General features: G+C 40.0%; 1 protein-coding gene across 1 annotated transcript in view; it reads right to left on the reverse strand.

Annotated features, from left to right (window-relative positions):
* Positions 1-3247: 3247 nt before the first annotated feature.
* LOC136886711 (zinc finger protein 664-like) overlaps positions 3248-23062 on the reverse strand; it is a 53875-nt gene continuing 34060 nt past the window's right edge. Inside the window, exons 4-6 of the mRNA XM_068230925.1 lie at positions 16267-16349; positions 4971-5538; positions 3248-3340 (exon numbers count right to left, since the gene is read on the reverse strand). Of these exons, the coding sequence (XP_068087026.1) occupies positions 3248-3340; positions 4971-5538; positions 16267-16349 (744 nt within the window). The remainder of the gene's footprint in view (positions 3341-4970; positions 5539-16266; positions 16350-23062) is intronic.

The raw sequence follows: 23062 nt of genomic DNA on the forward strand, positions 1-23062 counted from the left end.
ATGTTTGAAATATGGTAAGGTCCATAGTTTGAACATTGAGCAGGATCCTATATCCAGAGGGATCCTTTGTTCATCTAATAACTCCATTAAATCCAGGGAGACGCATATCATATTCCACAGATCCCATTAGACTTGAGTTCATTCGTGATGACAATTTCGACCGGTAAATTGTCTGATAATACAAATATTTGGACGTAGATTTTTGCTGTAGTGAAAGCCGTCTGTGGCTAGATTTGTTTGCTCACTTGTAAGCCAGTGGAGATCGCAGGTATAAACCTGTTTGACGAGATAACAGGTGTTCACAATTATATGAGGAAGACCTTCTTCGGAAATGGAAGGGCATGTTACAACATTATTGATGTTAAAATAAATGGGAAGTCAATTTGAATTTCAATTCTACTGTCTGGGCAAATAATAATAATAATAAGAAGAAGAATTGTATGGCCTCAGCTACCGTGTGCAGACATTTCAAGTTGACGCCATCCGGCTGTCTGCTCGTCAATTTCGACGTTCCGTTTTACTCTAGGCCCTCTAGATGGCAGAACGATTAAACCGAAACTCTCTCGGGCGTCTATGGCTGAGATCTAATTAAGTTTGTCGGGTAAACACCGTATGTGTCACCAGAGTTTACTTGCCGACATCGTACGGCATGGAGTGTCAAATGGACTTTTTTCCGCCCTTCAAAAATCCGATTACCTCTGCCAGGTTTGTACCCTCTATCTTGGGATCCGGAGGCCGACACTCTACCACTAATCCACAGAGGCAGCTGTCTGGGCAAATGATGGAGTGGACTTTCAGTAACAGTTCCGAACATTTGATATTTTATTCCCATTTCAATTTTTCCATAACACAGTCATAGTTCATATTCTCACTGAGCATTTAAGTAATTATTAAGGTGTCAGAAGGATGTTCTTAGATATTTATGATTTCCATTTCTTGATATGTTCTTATAATAATAATAATAATAATAATAATAATAATAATAATAATAATAATAATGGTGTATGGCCTCCGGAGAGGCCTGGTGCAAGTCTTTTTCTAGTAGACGGCCTATTAGGCGACCTGCATATCTGTGAAGATGAGGGCCCCACCTACGATGATTTCTAATGTTGAATACACCACACACACCCAGCCCCCGAGACATTGGAATTAACCAATTAAGGTTAAATTCCCCAACCCGGATGGAAATCGAACTCAAGACCCTCTGAACTGAAGCCCAGTATGCTGACCATTCAGCCAACCAGTCAGACATGTTCCTAGTGCAGCTAGGTGTTAAGAATTGTTGATGGCGTGTCCTCCAGTGTGAACGTTGTATGGTGGTTGAAGTACATGGAACGTTTTCCTGGGATTGCTCGGACATGATAAGACCATGAAATGATGTAGCTTGCCAACTGCTCCTAAATGAGAGGTTACTATTCTAGTTTGACAAAGAGTCAGTACCACATGGTATGCTGCCATCAGTCTATGGGATACCCATGATTCATGGCCATGTTGTTCATAAAGGAGTTGTAACATTTTTCATGTTTATATTATAGTAGGGCTATATAAGTGGGTGTAGTTCAGCTCCGTAACCAATAATAATAATTGATCAGCCGAGCTCATTTTGGGGTTTGATTAAACATTATATCAAAATGATAGCATGGGTAAAATTGTAGTATATCAGGATTTCATTTTGCAGGTTTTCATGGATTTATTCCAATCACTGACTTCAACCTGTTATTTTTTTTCTAGGGGCTTTACGTCGCACCGACACAGATAGGTCTTATGGCGACGATGGGATAGGAAAGGCCTAGGAGTTGGAAGGAAGCGGCCGTGGCCTTAAGGTACAGCCCAAGCATTTGCCTGGTGTGAAAATGGGAAACCACGGAAAACCATCTTCAGGCCTGCCGATAGTGGGATTCGAACCTACTATCTCCCGGATGCAAGCTCACCAGCCGCGTGCCTCTACGCGCACGGCCAACTCGCCCGGTACCTGTTATTTTGGTTCATGAAATAACTTCATTCATTTAGTATAAATAATACTACTTTATGTTGTGCAATATTATGCCATTAATTCACTGATATTTGAAGTCCTCTTGTTTTGATGGACACTTTCGTCATCAGGCATATTTCCTTAACCTTTAATTTTATTGGATGACCGTGATAGCTCAGCGATGTCAATTGGAGACTACTCAGGTTCAACCCAGGGTCCAGGTAAGTCGTTCTATGCTGATGGTCAGTTAATGAACAGCCTAAATTAGGAAAGGTCTGGAGATCACTTCCTGATATTTAGGCGTTTGAGAAATCGGAAGCGTAACACACAGTTGTTTATGGATCCAAGCAAAGTGAATCTCAAGTTGTTGTTTTCTAGTTAACCACAAAGGGAATTTTAGAAAATTGCCTTCAGGCCTTCTTTTGTGGTAGGTGTTAATTTCATGCTGAAATCATACAGCCACAACGTTACACTATATCATTGACTGCAGACCACTGTTTATGGCTATATTTGTACACTCACCCGCCATATTTCATTGTTTTTGATTTAATAAATATAGTCAGATTATGTAGGCTTTTAATTTAAGTAAGAAAGCCTACCTTGATACTCGATGGATATGTCTGGATGTGAGTAACAGCTTTCAACACCTGCTGAGACACAAGAGTTAACAATTCTTGCTGAAGATTTTGAACAGAAAAATATAAGTTTGACATGATGAAAAGGGCTCATTACTCAGTATGCCTCCTCAACACTTGCAACGTTGAGATATAAAAGATTATTAGTGACTTATTTGTGGTTTCATAAGAGAAAAACGAGTGGCCAATTCTCTGCAACCAGGCACACAAAGATGGACAAACATAAGCGCGTGTATACTTCATCCGTTGACATACGTGTCCTTACTTACAGACGACTCTTTGAGCATTTTGTGAACATCATAAATAGCCACAGGCACTGAAGTTGAACTTTCAATTTACATTCAGACAGGTTGATAGACACAATATTATCATACAAGAGCCGAGGGAGCAGATAAAGTTTTGAGCTACTGGTCTACACCTAACTGAATGAACAAACTAGTGAAATGTAGGAAGGGGTAGCACAGGTGTGCTCTGTCTTCAGCAACAATTTCTTCAATTAAATACCCTACTGTGACTTGATTTGACACTTATTTATTCCCTTAATTGTTTATTCAAATGTTTGAATACTTTTTCCTGCATTTATAGTTTTTGACCACTTGTTTTTATCATATGATTCTTCTGTGTTCATTCGGATTACTTCTTATTCTCGCATCTGGACAGCTACTACTTCTACTGAAGTCCGGAAACAGAAAAAAAGGTCGTCCATGACCGAGAACAAGCGGTTGTCACTTATCTGTGAATGATGAGGAGAAAATTCATTAAACGCACTTTGCTCTTTTCGAACATGGAACGGGCATTATGTTACCTGAATATTCTACCTCAGAAAAAAGGCACATTAGGATGGACAGCTCTCTGCTTCACATCACGACGTATGCCGAGAAAGTGCCGTTCTGGCTGAAGAAATTATTACTTCCCTGTTGTGTGCAATTGCATGTCCCTGGCTACATCTCCAGAATTGGAGAAGGTCTTGTGGAACTCCGAACACTCGTGCATTACTTAGTGGGACGTAAAGGTAAAATAAAATTATTATTAAATCACGTGCGGCTTCTTCCGGGCGACACGTGACAATCGTACGTTGTCTCGCTCGTGTGCACCGAGAACCTGGACTGCGTGCGAAAGATTTGCCATAAAACATGATCAGAACGACAACTCTCCAGTGAAACTCACATTTGCATGATTCTCGAACATTTTATCGCATTACAGAGCACTCATTTGCCTTCTTTCCAGTGTCACTTCGGATCTGAGCGATTACATTGTCATTCTTGCTGAAAATTTACAGACTGTTATGCGTTTCGAGAGTGTGGTTCGCCCGGATAAGTGCTTATTATAGATACTGAAACGGTATGGCTACTTTTTCGTGAGACCGCATGTCAAAAGGTAAACAGAATTTTGTCCTGACTGATTTGCCAGAGACGTTGCTGCAGTGGGACTTCTCGCCCGTGTCAGTCCGCATGTGAACTGCAAGGTTTCGTTTCTTGATGATTTGCCACAGACATTATTTCAGGGCGGCTTGTTGCCTGTGAGTCCGCATGTAGCAGTAGCAATTTGAACTGAACGATTTGTCACAGACCGCCGCAGTGTGGCTTCTCGCCTGTGTGCTCCTGAATTTGACCTGTTACATTGATTTTCTGACTGAAGGATTTCCCACAGACATTGCCCAGTACGGCCCCTCGCCTATATGAGACCGCAAGTGTTTCGAGAGTGTATCTCTAACGGCAAAGAGCTTCCCAACTGCAACAGTGTGATTTCGCAGGATAAGTTCTATAAGGGATATGCTGCTAAAAAAAACTGCCTCGGACATTCCATCTGTTCGGCTACTCGCCCATGTCGGTCTGCATATGCCGTGCTATGCGAGCTTTCCTTATGAATTACTTAGCGAGTTCCCGTCTGACATACTATGAAGATTATCGAGATAACGTACTTGCTATAATCATTGAAGCATTATGACTTCTCGCATTGTAAGCTGCTAGGTCCCATTTCCGGTAGAAATATTCGCTACATACATTGCACCAGTGTGGCCTGATGCCTGTGTGATGTTATATGTTAGCCTCTGTGTGAGACCGCATGTGACGTATTATGCTAGATTTCCTCCTCAATGACTTGCCACAGATATTACACCAGAATTGCCTCTCTACTGTGTGGGTACGAATGTGACCTGCTAAGTCGCTTTTCCGGACAAATGATTTGCAACAGACATCACAACAGAATTGCTTGTCACCTTTGTGCATTCGGAGGTGACCTGTTAAGATTCCTTTCTGAATGAATGATTTGCCACATATATTGCAACAGTGTGGCCTTTCGCCTGTGTGAGTACGCATGTGAGAAACTATGTGCGATTTCTGGGTAAAAAATTTGCCACAAACATTGCACGAGCATGTCTTCTCGCCTGTATGAATTCGCATATGAATTGCTAGGGAGTTTTTTCTGCTATGGCGTTTACCACAGACACTGCACCGGTAAGGCTTCTCTCCTGTGTGAAACCGCATATGAACTTCTAGGTTGTTTTTCCTGCTGTGGGATTTACCACAGATACTACAACAATATGGCTTCTCGCCGCCTGTGTGAGTCAACATGTGGTTCGTTAAGTGCCACGAATTCCTGAACTTCTTATTACATAACGTGCAGTCGTATCCTATTCTACCATTATGCAACAGCATTCGCTCTGACAGCATGTTCCTCTTTGTAAAGCATTTACGGCAAAATCCGCACACTAGGAGCGAGTGGATCCTCAGGTGTTCCGACAAGCTGCTTCCGCTATCGAACAGCTTTCCGCAGTGATGGCACTTGAGGGTAGGATCATCTTTGTACCTCTTTAGATGTTGCAAGAGGCCCGAATTCTCAGACAGGACATTACCGCACACATTGCACCTTAAACAAAGTTCTCCGCCATCTGGAGGTTGATATTCTGCATAGCTCACCTCGGGTCTCGATCTACAGAGACAAATTAAAACCATGTGACAAATAGTGCAACAGCCAACTCTACTACAACACTCACACAAAGGAACTGCTACTGAACATTCTACTCAGTGATATCCCATGCAGATAGATCATTAGTCATGAACATCACAATCCTGAGGGTAAACGTCATCTGAAGTCAAATTTGACGTGTAGTCTTAAATTTCAAAAGCTCTAACTTGTTACGAGGATGTGTTGAGTATTTTCTCTGGAATCACGATACCACATGCAAAAAGCTAATGACGATTTAGGAATGTACAAGCTCATAGACAACCTAATTTAAGAAATGCATGAGAAGAAGCAGTCCAGTGTAAAAGGAGAAATGAAAACTCTTTAATCTGCCACACATTTATCAACTGATATCCGTATGTATATATATATATCTGTTCTCCTACATAAAGAATGGTATATACATTGGAGTTTTGATCTTGTTCAGCCACTCTGCACTTTGTGGCAGGCAACTAATAATTTCTGTAAAAGCCCTTCTTGTTGAAGTTGTTTGAAAGAATCAATGTTGTTAATAAAGGTGAGAACATTGTTTGCGACTGTCAGCAAGATCACCTGAACCATGGCTAATCTCATATGAATGTTATTTGATGTCATGGAAACATACATATAGTATTTGTGCAATTTTATTATATCAGTGTAGGATTCTTTACGTTAGAGTGGTTATTCCTTATTACATAGCATTGATGTACGATCAAACAGAGCCGACCTACATATAGGACGGTAGGATTATAAAAGGAACTTCAAACTTAGTAGCAAGCATTACATCAGTGTATATCTTAATAGCTGTCTTTACAACTAATCCTGATGTAATCCTGCAATGCTGAAATATAACAGGTAGATGGCGGCTCTTTCCCTAACACTTACACTAGTTTTCTCCACCAGATACTGCTCTCATAGCTGTTATGAAGGTGACAAAGAATATATCTTTTCCAGTAGTGTTTCATTGCAATATTTTACAGCTAGAAAAAGCATGAAAATCAGGGCTTGAGGTGAAATTGGACTGGACAGGACATTGAATTGCATCTCAGTGGATATTCTTCCTACGTAAAGTAAGGAATGAAGCTCCTTTTATTTCAAATTTCAATTAGTGTTTGAAAATGCTGATATCTAAAATGTAGTGCTAATGATATGAATAACTCATTTCTACAACATATTATCAACTTTTGCATCCACAAATGGAGCAGCCTGACTTAACATACAATGTGACAGAAAAGATCATAAAAAAGGAGTCTAAACAAATAAATGATATAAAAATGACACTCTTTGAGTTATTGCATTACTGAACTCAGCCATCATTATATTGATTAATGAACCCAGTCATCTTAGTTTGAAATTATCATATTGTTTAAAATGTGCATAAACCTAACAATTTTCAATATGTAGATTCAGTTTATAATCTACAAACATGCCTTTTTCTCCATGTCACTGTTGGTACGAATGTACAAAATTACTGAGAGTATCTATGGCATTTCAGATTATAAGAATGTACCAGGCGGTACAACTCTATGACGCAAGTTCAAATCTTGCACCAATTGAAACTTCTCTACTGGAGGAACTCGGAACTTTAACAACTGAACTAACTCTACGATTTATCAGAAGATGTCACTGAGTGTTTTTGATTTGCCTTTGTTTTTCATTGATCAAGAAGTGTGGACATTCTGTAACAAATGTCTCTACTAAAAACTACGGTAATATACTTTGGTGTAATGGAATGAACTCTCCTAAAGAAATGTTGTATTCAAAGTTTTGTCTTTACTAAATTTCGTTCTGTCATTCATGGGTTGGCAATATTAATCCTTTCTTTCTGCCTGTTTTGAATGTAGCCAATCAGGAATTTCTGTAATTAATTTTCGGCCAATCGGGGCTTTCTTCTCCAATGTTGTATGTAACTGTGTACCGTAGCCAAAAACAGTTTGAGGGCGGGTTGTTATCATTCATGAAAGGCCTCGAACTTTCCACGAGGGTATAAAAACTGCTGATTTTCTTGTCTCAGGGCCACTTCAGTAACATCTGGCTTAGTGTGTGGATATGTAGCAGGGGGCGGGAAACGCCCCGTTCTTCAGGCAGCAGTTCTTCAACAAGGTAATGGCCTGTTAACATCTTTATTTCTTGCTAGCTCAGCAGTTTAACTCTCGGGGAGGGTTCGAAACCTTTATGTAACCTACCACTTTAAAATGTAATTTCCTCTTCTGTCTATGTAAAAACTACAAATCTCTTTAACTGTAAAGCGGGCATAGAGAGTGCTTTACCCTCTCGAGCACCCCGGCATTTTGAAATCAAGGTGACTACGTTTTCATAACCATTTCTACACTTCTTAATGTGTTAAGTTTCCTCATATGAGTCACCCCCACAGATTGGAATTAGCCCCCGTATTATCGGCCTAGCGCCACACAGGTTTTTAAAAAACCTTAGTGTAGGAGTGCAAGTAATCACCTCCATTCAATTTTGTACTTTGGGCCATTTATTTAACCCGTTTTGTTGTCCTCCCTGAGAAGGCCCAGCAGACTGGGTATCAAGTACCCCTGTACCATTATATGTGTGCCTTGAGGGCAATTAGTGTAAAGTCAGTTTATGGCCTCTTCAATAGGCTTCAAAATTTGAGAGTGGGATCAGCTCTTTCTTGTGTGTGAAAGGTGCCTCTGTGGAGGCTTGAGTTTAAAAGTTGGGAGCAAGTGCTCTGAGCAGTTAGGGGTTTTCTGCCCGTTGGGTATGTGTGGTTGTGAGCTGAGGGCTCAGGAATTGTAACTTGGGGCACGAAGCCTAGAACTGGTAAGAACCCGAAAATCGGGCTTTCCTTGTAAAGCTACCCTGGTACCTGATTTCGTTATTTCCCTAGTGGAAACTGGTTAAATTTTTTTGTGGACTTCTAGATTGTGTACCTGATTTAACTGATTGTTATTTGTTGTACGCTCAAAATTCTATGTCACCATTGTTAAGTTTTGAAAATATAACCTTTGTTGAAATTTTAAATCATCTTTCGAACTTGTAGTTAGACCCATTCCAGCCCGCACCTTCTTTCACCTCTGACTTCCACGGTTAACTCCGTAACAAGTGGTAGCAGAGCGTGGTTGAATGGGTCTCAATTTAGCTCCTTTTGACGGCTAAATATTGCTTTTGAATCGAACTATAACAATTTTCTCCATCGCTGGAATTTTGTTCGATTTTTCTAAATTTGTAAATTTGTATCATCATGCCCGGCCCTTGCGATGTCCTCCATCCCGGCTATTTGCGCAAGGAGGAATTGATTTATGAATTAACAATTAGAAATGTGCAATCTGGAGGCACGGTTGCAGTAGATACCAACAAGCTTAAAGTGTCCTTTGATTTGCCTATGTCAATCCCCAGTTTGGGAGAGAAAGAGATTGACGACGCTCTACCCACGATCACTGATAATACTACTGAGCTAGCATCTGTAGTTAGTTTTTTTGAAGAAAATGATACCTCTCCAAATCAACTTAAACGTGTGCAAGGTAGATTGTTTCATTTTTACAATAGGGTCACTGATCTATTGTCTCAAGTTAAATGACAGTCCAAGGAAGGAAACTAGTGCAGTTCTCGAAATCCATTCTGAATTGTCCAGTAAGGTTAGCCTATTGTTAACTGGGGCAGTCCCCCCCTAAACTGACCAACCCACTCTGGTAAACATTGTCAGCGAGGAGCATTCTCCCACGGGGGAAGAAAGTAGGAAAACTGTAAAAGTCCGACAAACAACTGTTCCATTAGAAACTGAGTCCGTTCGTCGCACATCCATTCCAACCTTTGTTTTGAATAATGCACCCTCTGAAACAGCTTCTCCGCCCCTTAGAACCTTACCTACTATGTCACCCGGGTTCAGTAGTTTGCCTCATCCATTAGCAATGCTGCTCAGGGGTATTTCGAAGTATTTTCTGTTAACTCTACCAGTGACATTATTTCATTCTTAAGGTTTTTAGTTGAATTCCAAGACCATGTTCTCGTTTTTTCTCTTTCTCCGTGTCAAATTTTGCAGATCATTTACCCTTATTCCATTGGTGTCCTCTCGGACAAAATGGTTAGGGATTGCCGAGCAATCATCTATCAAAGACTTCCACGCCCATCTGTTAGCTAATTTTATTCCGGCTCGAGCTAGGTCATCACTAATTCAGAAGTACTATTACCGTGTACAGCGGCTCGATGAAAATCTTGCCGACTTCATCCAAGATATTAAGTTCTATACTAGGGTGTTTGCTCTTCATTTTCCTGAAGACCAAATTGTACAGGCCATTGTGGAAGGCATTTCCCCATTGTACAGGTCATATTTGTGCTTTGCGTCATGTCCGCAAATCTTTGCCGAGTTGGAAGCTATGGCGGTTTCAGCCAAAGGGGTTAGATACGCCGACACCTTACGTGTCGCGAAAGAACCCTCTCCATCTTCCAGTAATTTTCAGCCTCCACCTTGCCGAACCGTAACACCCGCAAATGTTATACTTGTGGGTCACCCGACCACCTTTGGAACAAGTGCCCCTTGATTAAATCCAATGGGACAAACAAGGGAGCAGGGTCATCCCAAGGCTGTTTTAAATGCGGCACTTTCACCCATATTGCCAAAAATTGCCCGAATTCTAATAGCACTCCCTCCTGCACAACTTCGGGTGCAACTTCCACCAACAATCAAAAATGTCCGGTGGCTTCGGCTGAGTCGACTAACTCTTCTTTCCGAGGCTCAGCCCCAAGTAAAACTGCCGAAATCTCAAGGGAAATCTCAGTCTTCGAATTTACCTTTTGGAGGTCCCAAAGAATGTCTTAAGATTGCGGCGGATTCCCCTGCACCTGTTCCATTTCTCAAGATTGAATTGAATAATGAGCCTGTAACTGCTCTTTTAGACTCAGGCAGTGTTTGTTCCACTATTTTGGCTGAATGGTATTCCAAATTAAAATCTGTATGTAAACTTCCTGATTATTGTTCGTCTTTTGTTCAATGCGTTTCGGCAAACTCCTCTCCATTAGAAATTGAAGGTTTTTTGTATGCCAAAATTAGAATTGCCAAATTTACTTGGAAAATTAAATTGTTTGTGGCTAAGCACTTCTCTTGCCCCATTATATTGGGAGCGGACTTCATGTCTCACACTGGTCTAGTGCTCGACCTTCAGAGCAAGTCGTGCACTTTCAAATTTGCTAGTAATTCCAAAATCCCTTTATTAAAATGTAGTTCTGTGTTGTGTTCATCTGTTTCGCCTACCCAGGATGAGATGTTGTTAGACCTTAGACATCTACCTGAGGAGCAGTCTGATAGTATTCGCAGGTTGTGTCAGTCGTTTCCACAAGTTTTTCTGATACTCTTGGTGTAACTGACCTTATCGAATACAAGATCAAGGTTACTGATTCAATTACAGTCCATTTTCCACCTTATAGGCTATCTCCACCTAAAATGAAGGCTTTGAAAGAAATCATAGATCAGATGCTAAAAGATGGTATTATTCGCCCCTCTAAGTTGGCATATTCTTCGCCTATTTCTCTAGTCCCGAAACCCCAAGGCGGCTTCAGGCCTGTGATTGATTATAGGGCTCTCAATTGTAAGGTGGTGTTAGAATCTGTGCCCCTTCCAGACCTTCACTCTTGTTTTTCATGGTTTTGAAAGGCTAAATTCTTCACCATCTTAGACCTCAATCAGGCTTATAACCAGATACCTCTAGCTGAGGAATCTAAACATCTTACCGCATTTGCCACTGATTGGAACTTGTATGAATACAACCGCGTGCCTATAGGGCTCCCCACGGGTGCAGCTGTGCTTACGAGACTGTTAGATAGGGTCTTCTCTGACATCAAATTTGAGTATTTATATCATTATCTAGATTATGTCGTCGTATTTTCTGAGACCTTTGAAGAACACCTACATCATCTGAAAGAGGTCCTGAGTCGCCTTCGTAAGGTAGGGTTAACAGCGAAGTTGTCCAAGGTTGCCTTCGCTAAACCTTCCATGTCATTCCTAGGGCAGTGTCGCCCAATGGTGTCGCAGTTGATCATTCTAGAACACAGGCCATCCGTGATTTCAAACCTCCCAAGGACATCAAAGGTATTGCCAGGTTCATAGGCATGGTGAACTTCTTCAGGAAATTTATTCCCAACTTTGCTAATAGACCGGCGCCCTTGAACCTTCTTCGTAGGAAAGGCGTCAAATTTGAGTGGGGGCCTTCTCAACAAGCCGCTTTCGAAGATCTGAAATTAGCTCTTTGTAATGCCCCTGTTCTTGCTATGCCAGATTTCTCGAAGAAATTCATCGTCCAAACCGACGCGTCGTCGTCGGCAGTGGCTGCGATCCTTCTTCAAGAGACCGAACTAGGGAGGCGACCCATCGCCTATGCATCTAGAACTCTTTCGGCTCAAGAAGCCAAGTATTCCAACTATGAACTTGAAGGTTTAGCTGTTTTGCTTGCTCCAGAAAAGTTCTGCCTCTATCTGGAACATGTCAAGTTCGACTTGGAGACTGATAACCAAGCCTTAAGTTGGGTCTTAGGTAGGCCACGTCGTACAGGTCGCATAGCCCACTGGGACATCAGAATTTCTGCCTTCCAATTTGATGTTAGGCATATAAGAGGTACTGAAAATGTTGTGGCAGATGGACTAAACCGTATGTTTGCCAATGACATAGAGACCCCTGAACAGGTTGATAGTACTTCACCTCCCGAGTCCATACTAACTGAGGTTAATGCCATTCTGACTGATGCTCCCATGTTATTTAGGGATATTGAAAAATATCAACGTGAAGATCCAGTGCTGGCTCCCATTATGGAAACCCTTTCTTCTGGGGAACATGTCGTCCCTTATGTATTGAGGAATGGTGTTTTATATTGCCCGTCGGGGCATGATAAGATGACGAAAGTAGTGGTTCCAGCTGTGCTTGTGTCCATGATCTTCAAGTACTATCATGAGACCCCATTAGGGGGCATTTAGGCATCTTTAAAACTCCAGAAAAGATCCGAGAAATGTTTATCTGGAAAGGTATGGATGGCGAAATTCGTGAATTAGTAAAAGCTTGTAAATCTTGCTGGCGTAGTAAACCCACCATGTCCACTAAGCAAGGGCTCTTGTCTTCTCATCAAGCGTGGCGCCCCATGGAACATCTTTACATCGACTACGTAGGACCCTTCCGCCAGTCAAAGGGGAATGCCAACAAGTTCATCCTTGTGCATGTAGATGGATTCACTAGATTTTTTGGTTATTTCCGACTAAGCTGGCTACCGCTCAGTCCACCAATTCTTGTTTAAATTCCATCTTCGCTTCTTTTGGTCTGTGTCAATATATTGTTTCAGATAATGCGAAAGCTTTCACATCCAATCTCTTTCGTAAATTCTGTTTTGATCTGTCCATCTCTCATATGACTACTTCTGCTTACTATCCTCAACCATCTCTAGCTGAACGGGTCAATCGTAATCTGAGGTCCGCTCTTATTGCCTATCATCACGACAACCACTCCAGATGGGATACATCCCTGCATTGGTTAGCCTTCTGTTTGAACTCGGAGGTTCACGAATCTCATAAATTCACTCCAGCTTCTTCGATGTTTAAGTTTGTACCCAACACGCTGCTCTCTAACCTTTGGTCTCTTAGTGATATGCTACCTGAGACAATAGATCCAGATAATATTAAAGATCTTTGGAAGAAGGCTAAGGCCAATCCTAAAATTTCTCATGAAAAGGTTAGGGAAAGATATGATCGTGGAAGGAGGCCCACCAATTTAAAGGTAGGAGACCAAGTTATGGTCAAGAATTTTGTTACCGCGGGCAAGCTTGCCCCCAGATTTCATGGGCCGTGCACCATCTTAGATTTTCTATGCCGGTCACTTTGTGAGTGAGCAATCCAGCCACCGAGAGAATTTTTAGGGTTCACCTGTCTCAGGTGAAACCTGTGTAAATTACTTGCTCATTGGATCTTTAACATTTTGTAAGAATGTTATATTTTTTTTTTGGGGGGGGGGGTATTTCTAAGGCCTTCTGCTCTGTGTTACTTCATTCACTTTGTAAAATCTTCCCCATAGTTACTCTGCTGTCCTGTCTATTCGGCCATTACCACGCTCCCGTGTCCTGCTAAACCACACCAGTGGCATTAAAATAAAATAAATATTTTCACGCCGCTGGCCCCTCAGCCTCACCACAAAGACAGTACCCTAAAAACATTAATGTCAAGCACAAATTCTGCCGCCGAGATCTTACTGCTTTAGTGCCCCCGTAGCCGTGCGGCGCCGTACCGCCACTGAGGTGGGGTTCGGGCCCACTCCACTCCAGTGAGGACAACCAGTGTATGGCGAGCCGGAGCCCTCCTTCCGGCCAAGGCTGATGTGCGGCACAGCACCCGCAAACTGCTCGAGGACTGTCAACATTGTCGCATCTGCGGCGTGCTTCACCACGACTACCCCTCCCATAGTAGCGGGAGAGAGGTATCTCAGGGTACATGAGGGGTCCGAGCAGCCTCCACTGGACACAGGCAGCGGTGGCAGGTCTTGCCATCAAAAGTAATCGGCAGCTAATGTACTTCTTCTGCTACATGGACACTCTATTCGGCAATTAATAAATTTTGCTTCAGTCAACTTTTGGAGGACTTAGAAAAAGTTTACTACCATGAATTAATGTTTTGTTTCGCAATTCTACCACAACAAAGAAATTCTAAAACTGGACTTAATCTAAGTCGCACCTATCTATATCAAACAACTTAAGTGACCTCCAACTACTGAAAAATTGTATTTTCTCTTCTAAATTCTTCTTCAACCAATCAGCAACGAACTTGGACCTTGTTTTGAAAAAAAAAAATTTGTTTCTCTTCTGTGTCACCCCTTGGAAGGACTTTTGCGGGGGGTACACCTCTACGACGCAAGTTCAAATCTTGCGCCAACTGAAACTTCTCCACTGGAGAAACTTGGAACTTTAACAACTGAACTAACTCTACGGTTTATCAGAAGATGTCACTGAGTGTTTTTGATTTGCCTTTGTTTTTCATTGATCAAGAAGTGTGGACATTCTGTAACAAATGTCTCTACCAAAAACTACGGTAATACACTCTGGTGTAATGGAATGAACTCTCCTGAAGAAATGTTGTATTCATAAGTTTTGTCTTTACTAAATTTCGTTCTGTCATTCGTGGGTTGGCAATATTAATCCTTTCTTTCTGCCTGTTTTGAATGTAGCCAATCAGGAATTTCTGTAATTAATTTTCGGCCAATCGGGGCTTTCTTCTCCAATATTGTATGTAACTGTGTACCATAGCCAATAACAGTTTGAGGGCGGGTTGTTATAATTCATGAAAGGCCTCGAACTTTCCACGAGGGTATAAAAACTGCTGACTTTCTTGTCTCAGGGCCACTTCAGTAACATCTGGCTTAGTGTGTGGATATGTAGCAGGGGGCGGGAAGCGCCCCGTTCTTCAGGCAACAGTTCTTCAACAAGGTAATGGCCTGTTAACATCTTTTTTTCTTGCTAGCTCAGCAGTTTAACTCTCGGGGAGGGTTCGAAACCTTTATGTAACCTACCACTTTAAAATGTAATTTCCTCTTCTGTCTATGTAAAAACTACAAATCTCTTTAACTGTAAAGCGGACATAGAGAGTGCTTTACCCTCTTGAGCACCCCTGCATTTTGAAATCGAGGTGACTACGTTTTCATAACCGTTTCTACTCTTCCTTAATGTGTTAAATTTCCTCATACGAGTCACCTCCATAGATTGGGATTAGCCCCTGTATTATCGGCCTAGCGCCACATGGGTTAAAAAAAACACTTTAGTGTAGGAGTGCAAGTAATCGCCTCCATTCAATTTTGTACTTTGGGCCATTATTTAACCCGTTTTGTTGTCCTTCCTGAGAAGGCCCAGCAGATTGGGTATGAGGTACCCCTGTACCATTATATGTGTGTCTTGAGGGCAATTAGTGTAAAGTCAGTTTATGGCCTCTTCAATAGGCTTCAAAATTTGAGAGTGGGATCAGCTCTTTCTTGTGTGTGAAAGGTGCCTCTGTGGAGGCTTGAGTTTAAAAGTTGGGAGCAAGTGCTCCGAGCAATTAGGGATTTTCTGCCCGTTGGGTATGTGTGGTTGTGAGCTGAGGGCTTAGGAATTGTAACTTGGGGCATGAAGCCCAGAACTGGTAAGAACCCGAAAATCGGGCTTTCCTTGTAAAGCTACCCTGGTACCTGATTTTGTTATTTCCCTAGTGGAAACTGGTTAAATTTTTTTGTGGACTTCTAGATTGTGTACCTGATTTAACTGATTGTTATTTGTTGTACGCTCAAAATTCTATGTCACCATTGTTAAGTTTTGAAAATATAACCTTTGTTGAAATTTTAAATCATCTTTCAAACTTGTAGTTAGACCCGTTCCAGCCCGCACCTTCTTTCACCTCTGACTTCCACGGTTAACTCCGTAACAGAGAATAGGGTGAACTAATGATGCAGTGACAGTGAAAGAAAGAACACATTTTTCATGGTTGCTTAACAAATACCTGAGATTCTTTTTGTATATATATATTCAATAAAAATTCATGACAGGACATTAAATATGATCTTAAAATTCCCAAATATTTTAGATAATTTTAACAAAATTAATTTTAAGATACAGTATTAGTGTTTAAAAATAACCTTGTGACAAAAGGGTTCAACTGATGAAAATGGCCAGTTTTGGAGATAAACCAACCACTACTGAACACAACTGTAAATAAGTAAACATACTCCATATTGTACAGGATTCTTAGTGAACGTACTTTGTTTCTTCTTTGATGTATGGAAACAGCTGATCATCAGTATGTTCTTCTATGAATATTTCCTTCTTAATATCTTGGGAAGGCTGTAAGCAAGAAATACAAAAAGTAGAATAAAGAAGGGAATAAAAATATGTAGGCCTAAACAAGAAACAGCTGAGAAAAAAAATTTCATAGTGGCACAAGAAGAGTAAAATTAATTTATCTCCCATTTTAAAAATATAAGAATGGATAGGAACAATCAAATCATAATCACATAAAATGCAAAAGAGGTGTGTCTACCTTGGTGGCAAATGGTACACAATAATAAATTAATATCAAGCACTAAATTTTAAATCACCGAGCTTGATAGCTGCAGTCGCTTAAGTGTGGCCAGTATCCAGTAATCAGGAGATAGTTGGTTCGAGCCCCACTCTCGGCAGCCCTGAAGATGGTTTTCCGTGGTTTCCCACTTTCACACCAGGCAAATGCCGGGGCTGTACCATAATTAAGGCCACGGCCGCTTCCTTCTAATTCCTAGGCCTTTCCTATACCATCGTCGCCATAGGACATATCTGTGTCGGTGAGACGTAAAGCAAATAGCAAAAAAAATTTAAATGAACAGAGAAGAAGACATTTTCCTAAAACACATTATTACTCAATTTAACTATTTTTTCTATTAAACACATAGCTCATCCTTAATAAATTTATATTATTTACAAAATTGTACTCATAATATCTTCTGTAATTACAAATATAATTAACTCATATACACTACAACATGTGGAATTATATCAAATAATACTATACAACTGGTACTAGATTAAAATATATATTGCATTTATTTATTTTATTTTTTACCCTTTTTGGAACTTAACTTGCATAACGACCTGCTATGTCCTAACCAGAGTCCCTTTTGCCACTGCATTTTGGACAACAGGTAAGTGAGATAAGAACATGAAAAGGAACACACTGTAGGAGAGCAGTAGTCAAGGTAGCAATAGAAAAGGAGCTACATTTGTAATTATGAAAATTTTAAATTGCCTATTTATTTGTGAATATGCAGCAGAGTATATGTACACATACATGTGGGGATGGACGCACTTTTGTGTATGAGTACATGTACAATTTAAAGAAAGTAAAAAATAATCTATCTCCGCAGTCGTTCCACTCATGACTGAGTATTGTGACCCATGGGCTTCGTTGTTTCTTTTATAAGCTGATATCATTCTGTACGCACTTGCGTTTTCGGGACACTAACTCTCCATGGTAAATCCATGATCTCTCTTACTTGATCAACCCATAATTTTGCGACCCGTCCTCGTGTCCTTGTGCCACAAACTTTTCCGTGGACAATTATAAATAATAATAATAATAATAATAATAATAATAATAATAAATACTATCTCCACATCATTAGGAAGTACCATTCATTGCTTCTTTTTATCTTTCATTTGATCCCTATTTCCACAAAGACTAGCTACTTTTCTTTATCCTCTTATATTGATATTTCCCTGTTCCTATCTTTCTATACATTACTTGACCTGTCACCTCTTTGTTCATTTCCATGTTCCTACATACTTTCTTTCCCAAAACACTTCAATGTAATGCCAAATAATTACGCATTATTGCTACCACATCCTCAACAAGTAAACAATACTTAAATCATAACAATAGAAGTATCCATCATCCCTCTCTGTATACATCAAATTTAGACCAAAAAATTTAAATCAATCAATCAACCAAATAATCAATCAATCAACAGTATTTAGGGCTGTTGATTGTTTATGTAGAAAAGGATTGTGGACATGTATGAAACAACTCCCTTGGTAAATTATTTCATTCACTAAATCATCTTCCTATAAGTGAACATTTGCCGAAAATTGTCCTCATGAATTCCAAATTATCTTCATGCTGTGACCTTTCCTACATACAAACAACATGACTTATATTTATTCATCAACTAATGTCATTCCAAGCCATCTCAGAATATACTACTTAATTGTACAGCTTGTTTCCTTTCTCCATGGCTTTCCAGCCAAAACTTTGCAACATCTCTGTAATACAACTCTTTTGTCTGAAATCACCCACAAGAAATGGAGCTGTTTCTGTGAATTATTTTCTGTTCTCTAATCAAGTAATACTGCTGACAGTCTCATACTATCATTGTGGCCTGGCTGGAGATTTATATACCCTCTCCTTTACAAACCGTAAATTACCTCATAATCATATTAAGAGATTTGTAAATTTTATTTTCGATCCTGTTTATGTGATTATCACAATGAAGATCTATCCTTATTATGAATACCTAGGTACTTACAGAGATCACACCATGAGGAACTTTCACACCATCAACACAATAATTAAATCAGAGAGGACTCTTTCTATTTTTGAAACATATAACCTGACTTTACACCCCATTTACCATCATAACATTGCCTGATGTCCATCTCACATTACTGTCAAGGCCTTTTTCCAGTCACTCACAATCCTGAAACTTATTTGTTACAAAGATCCTCATCTCTAATTTCAGTTCATTATTCATATTGTTTATATATCAGATAATAAAGGTCTCACAATACTGCCCTGTGGAACCCAATCTCATAATTGTCACAGGATCAAATAAAGCTTCACCTACTCTAATGCTCTGAGTTCTACTTTCTAGAAATACACAGACATGACCAAATTATTAGGGTAGAAGATATATTTCTATCTTTATGTAAATTATCGACTATTATAGCCTAATCCTTGAACATGTTTGGAGGTAAAGTTACCCCTTGGGATATCCCTGTCCTCCGTAATGTAATTTTTGCATATAGTGGTTACAGTGAGAACCACAATGTAATTTTAATATTCAGATGGTTTAGTCAGTTTTGTTAATGCTCATGTTCTGTTGTTTATCATCTACATCTGCATATTGTTGCTGTATGGAAGTAAATAATGTGACCTATTGTTAGGACTGTGCATTCTGTAAGCTACATGCATTACTGATGCTATTCACAAGTTCAGTTGATATTTTTGGAGAGTGGTTGTAGAGAACTGTCAAATTTTGAGGTTATGGGGAGATAAAAGGCCATTTTGCCAAGAAATGTTATTCACAGCAAGAGCTAGTTTCTACACTGCATATATCAGCAATCTGTTAGTATAACTAAAAAATGTGAAGACAAGAAGAAGACAAAATGTCAACGTGTTGGAAACCATGGGCAAAAGATGAAACTAACTCCAAGAAGTAAGCGAAAACTGACTAATTTGTTAGTAAACAATTGCAAGCCTACTAGTTCGGATTTACGTAAGAAATTAGAAGAGTATGGGCCATTCGTATCAGCCAGGACTGAGAGACAAGAGCTGTTTAATGCTGGAATGAAAGCAACATGACCTCAAAGAAAAGCAAAGATTACTCCTGTATGGCTGCAAAGAGGTTCCACTGGGCCAAGACTTTCCAGAATTGGTCACCTGATGAATGGAAAAAGGCAAGTCCATGACAACTACTGCAGTGCCTAAATTATCATTCATTATTCCATTTTTAACCCAATCTAATTGATGTAACCATACAGTACAGCACAAGGATGAAATTCTGCTTTGAAAGTGTACAGTGTATTGGATTTTATGACAGGCTTATTCGTTGTATTTATTTCAGGTTTTGTTTTAGTGACGAATCAGTATTTCTTGTCAAAAAAGAGACAAGTCAATATGTCACAAGAAAAGAAGAAGCTGTCCATCCTGATTTTGTGAAGCAGAGAGTGAAGCATCCAAATTCAATGATGGTCTGGAGAGTTTTCTTGGTAGGGCTATGGACGATTATATAGTGTAGAAGGAACGTGAACAACATAGTATTAAGGATCCATTTGCTAAGTCAGGTGCAAGAGTTGATTGGCCAAAGTGAACTTGCTACAAAGCAAAAAAGTAATGGCATTTTATAGAAAAACAATGTAAAAGTGCTTGATTGTCCTAGAAACAGTCCAGACATGAACCCCATAGAAAATATTTGAGCGATAGCAAAGAAAAAATCCAAAAAAACAAATATGACGAAAACAATTGGTTTGATTGAGATGCTTGTTCAGATCTCGTTTCATGATTATGATTTAAGGAGCCAGTGTAAAATACTGATTGAGGGTATACCCAGTTGAATCAAGTCACTCGTGAAAGCTAAGGGCATGAATACCAAGTACTAAAGTCATCAACTTAAAAACTGGTAACATCTTATGTGTTCAATTCTCAACATTTTAATGTTTACTCTAATAATTTGGCCACAACTTTATAGCCACCCATTTAGTCACTATTTTATCTAGCCCAACTGCAATAATTTTTGTCAGTAGTCTCCCAAGATCTACCCTACCAAAGCCGAAGATATTTCAATTGTGATACATTTGACCTCCTGACTCTAGTATACATCAGGGGCAGGAGTGGTTTGGCCAAAGTGAATTTGCCACAAAGCAAAAACGTAATGGAGTTTTTAAGGGACTTGACTTGATTCTACTGTGCATACCCTCAATCAGTATTTTACACTGACTCCTTAAATCGTCATCATGTAAGCAGATCTGAACGAGCTTCACAAACAAGCCAATTTTTACATCCTGCTGGAATCTACAAGATGAGCTTCAGTGGAATAATGTTTCCCAAACCTGAAATATTGATCCAGTTGGTAATTTCGTAAATATGTATAATATAATCATAAAGAATGCATACCAAGTGCTTGTAAGCAACAGCAGTAAAGATGACTAGTGCGTAATTACTGGCTTTATATTTATCCTTTGTACACAAGCTGTTACTACACTAATTCTTCATTCGTCTGGTATAGCTGCTTCATGTATACACTAATCTATTAAGCACTGCAGATTTGGTTCTATATCTCAATGTACATATTTTCGTATATGCCCAGAAATTTTCCCCAACCCCAGCAGCATTTCTAGTCCTAATTTTTGTACCTTATTGTCAATGTTTTTATCGTAGGTCCATGCAGACACTGCAAAGTAATTTCAGAGGATTGGGTGAAATTGTCAACTGCGTCAGATACTGCAAGAGGTCATGACCACATTATTGGTGACGTATCCTATGGCTCACAAGGGACGGGAGCGATGCCGGTTTGCTGGTGAACGGTGTCTTTTTTACGTGACGCAGGATATCGGTACCCATCGACTAATGGAGTATACACATTCTCATGTTGTATAATTCCTACTCCATACCTTTCTCAGTCTGTCGACATGCAACACCGTACACAGCAGAAAGACGTTGTACCATGCAGTATACTCTGGACTTCAGTTGTAGTGGCATCCACCAGTCACAGAGTGTGCCTGTAACTTCCTGCCATCTCATCCATGCTGCTTTTATCATAACTAGCACTTCAACAACTACCCCATTATAAGTCTTTAGGCACGATCCTAGGTATATGAATCAACTTGGATGGAGCCATTAGATGGTTCGGACGACTCCAGGTATTCAATCTTCTTTTTGTTCATTCTAAGGTTATACTGTAAGAAACAGGTATTCCAACCTTCACATTGATGCCGCAGTCCCATTCTGGATCAATCAGCAAGTAAAACATCATCTGCACGAAAGAGAGAGCCCCAGGAATACTCCTCTGCAGGTCCCATGTGTAAGTGTCCATGTTGAGGACAAAGGGGAATGGGGACAGAGACGAACATTTGTGTTATGACGTATTCAAAGAATTTGAAAGTGTTTGGCTATCTAACAGACTTACTATTATGCCAAGGAATGGCAACATTCATTATATGTATCTTGTGGACCTGCCAGAGACTCTCCAAAATTTATTATGTAACCCAGTAGTTGCTGTTAGTTAGCCAGTATATGCCGTGAGCGCTATGCTTCTCGGGGTTCCTGTGTGTACGCTCCTGCCACCTAGGCGCGTCCACCAAAACTAATGTTTTTAATCATCATATTGCTTGTAGAACGACAATGGTGTGTGATGGCAGTTGTTATCTTGGTTGATTGGAAGGAACAAGCTTTTTTGTAACTGTGACTGGACAAAATTAAGTAGTATTCCCAGCAAACCAGAAGAAATGTGGTTGCAGTTTGACCCAGGTTAAGATAATCGTCGCCCGGCGAAATGCCAAGGCACGCTTTGATGGTTTATAGTTTTGCCGATAACTGTAAGTAACAAAACTTTTCTTCCAGCTACGGAACCTGAAATGGTGCGATGGATTCTGCGTAGAAAGTGAAATTATAAACGAGTAATATGAAACAAATGTGAATAAGATTATTGTGGGAGTATCTACCTACTTCAGTCTAAACGAAATTTATGTTCAACAGGAATGTTCTGAGTTTCAGGCCATCTCCATTGTACTGTAATCTAATGTCAATTAATCTTTGGGGTTTCGACACAATTAATAACCTGGTAATCTCGTTTGACATCTATCTCAAAATTAATCTAAATTTCGTAATTTTTTCCGTTTTGCTCTACAACGCACCGTTTTCAGGATATTTAACATTTTGCATTTAAACCCAAAATTTAATGAATCGAACCACTGTTTCTAGCATGGCACGTTATACTCTCTACCATACCAAGACCTAATCAAGATACGAAAACATGCTCCAAGATACAACAAAACAGGCTAAAACAGACCAAATGCCAAAGGGCCTAAGTAGGAACCGAACCGTTGATATCATTATACTACTTTTTTCTTATGCCATCATATTCCTGATACAGCGAACCTGAGTATTATGTAGAAAAAATGTGTCCGTTTTGCTCTACAATGCACAGTTTTCGAGATATTTAACATTTTTCATTTAAGCCCCAAATTTAATGAATCAAACCGTTGTTTCTAGCACGGCACGTTAGCCTCTAGGCTAACTTTCTTTATAA

This window comes from Anabrus simplex, chromosome X (genome assembly GCF_040414725.1).
Source record: "Anabrus simplex isolate iqAnaSimp1 chromosome X, ASM4041472v1, whole genome shotgun sequence".
Taxonomy (NCBI): Eukaryota; Metazoa; Arthropoda; class Insecta; order Orthoptera; family Tettigoniidae; genus Anabrus; species Anabrus simplex.